Source organism: Trypanosoma grayi (genome assembly GCF_000691245.1).
Source record: "Trypanosoma grayi strain ANR4 Tgr_2658_V1, whole genome shotgun sequence".
Lineage (NCBI taxonomy): Eukaryota > Euglenozoa > Kinetoplastea > Trypanosomatida > Trypanosomatidae > Trypanosoma > Trypanosoma grayi.
Window position 1 is genome coordinate 1 of NW_008828276.1, and position 406 is coordinate 406.

The window sequence follows — 406 nt, forward strand, 5'->3', positions numbered from 1 at the left end:
GCTGCCTTTCCAGCAGGTTCTCGCACAGACGCAATCTTCAAGACCACATCATCGGCGGCACTTAACGCCACACCAGCTTCCGTATCCACCTCTGCAGTGCGTTTCCACGGCATGTCCACGTACTCCATTGGACGTTGAATGCCAGCCTTGTCGCCGTTTTTGAGGTCGTCCAGAGCGTTCTCGAGATCCTGTTTCATATATCCCACAATGTTAAGAACCCCCTCTGCTGCGTACTTCACATCATATGCCCTAGTTGACGCTTCACCTAAAGTTATCGCCACGGTATTCGCGAGACTTGCTGCCTCGCGGGCATTATCCGCCCATTTTTCGGCACTCTCTGTTGCCTTCGTGCCATCCGATAGTGTCGTCAGTAATGATCCCTCTCTTTCCAGGAAGAACCCACTCA

At 52.7% G+C, this 406-nt stretch overlaps 1 protein-coding gene across 1 annotated transcript; it reads right to left on the reverse strand.

Moving 5' to 3' along the window:
• Positions 1–406, reverse strand: DQ04_26581000 (hypothetical protein; the record flags this gene model as incomplete). Its single annotated transcript, XM_009318335.1, has 1 exon — positions 1–406. A coding segment is annotated over one exon (406 nt), but the record flags the coding sequence as incomplete, so codon positions are not given.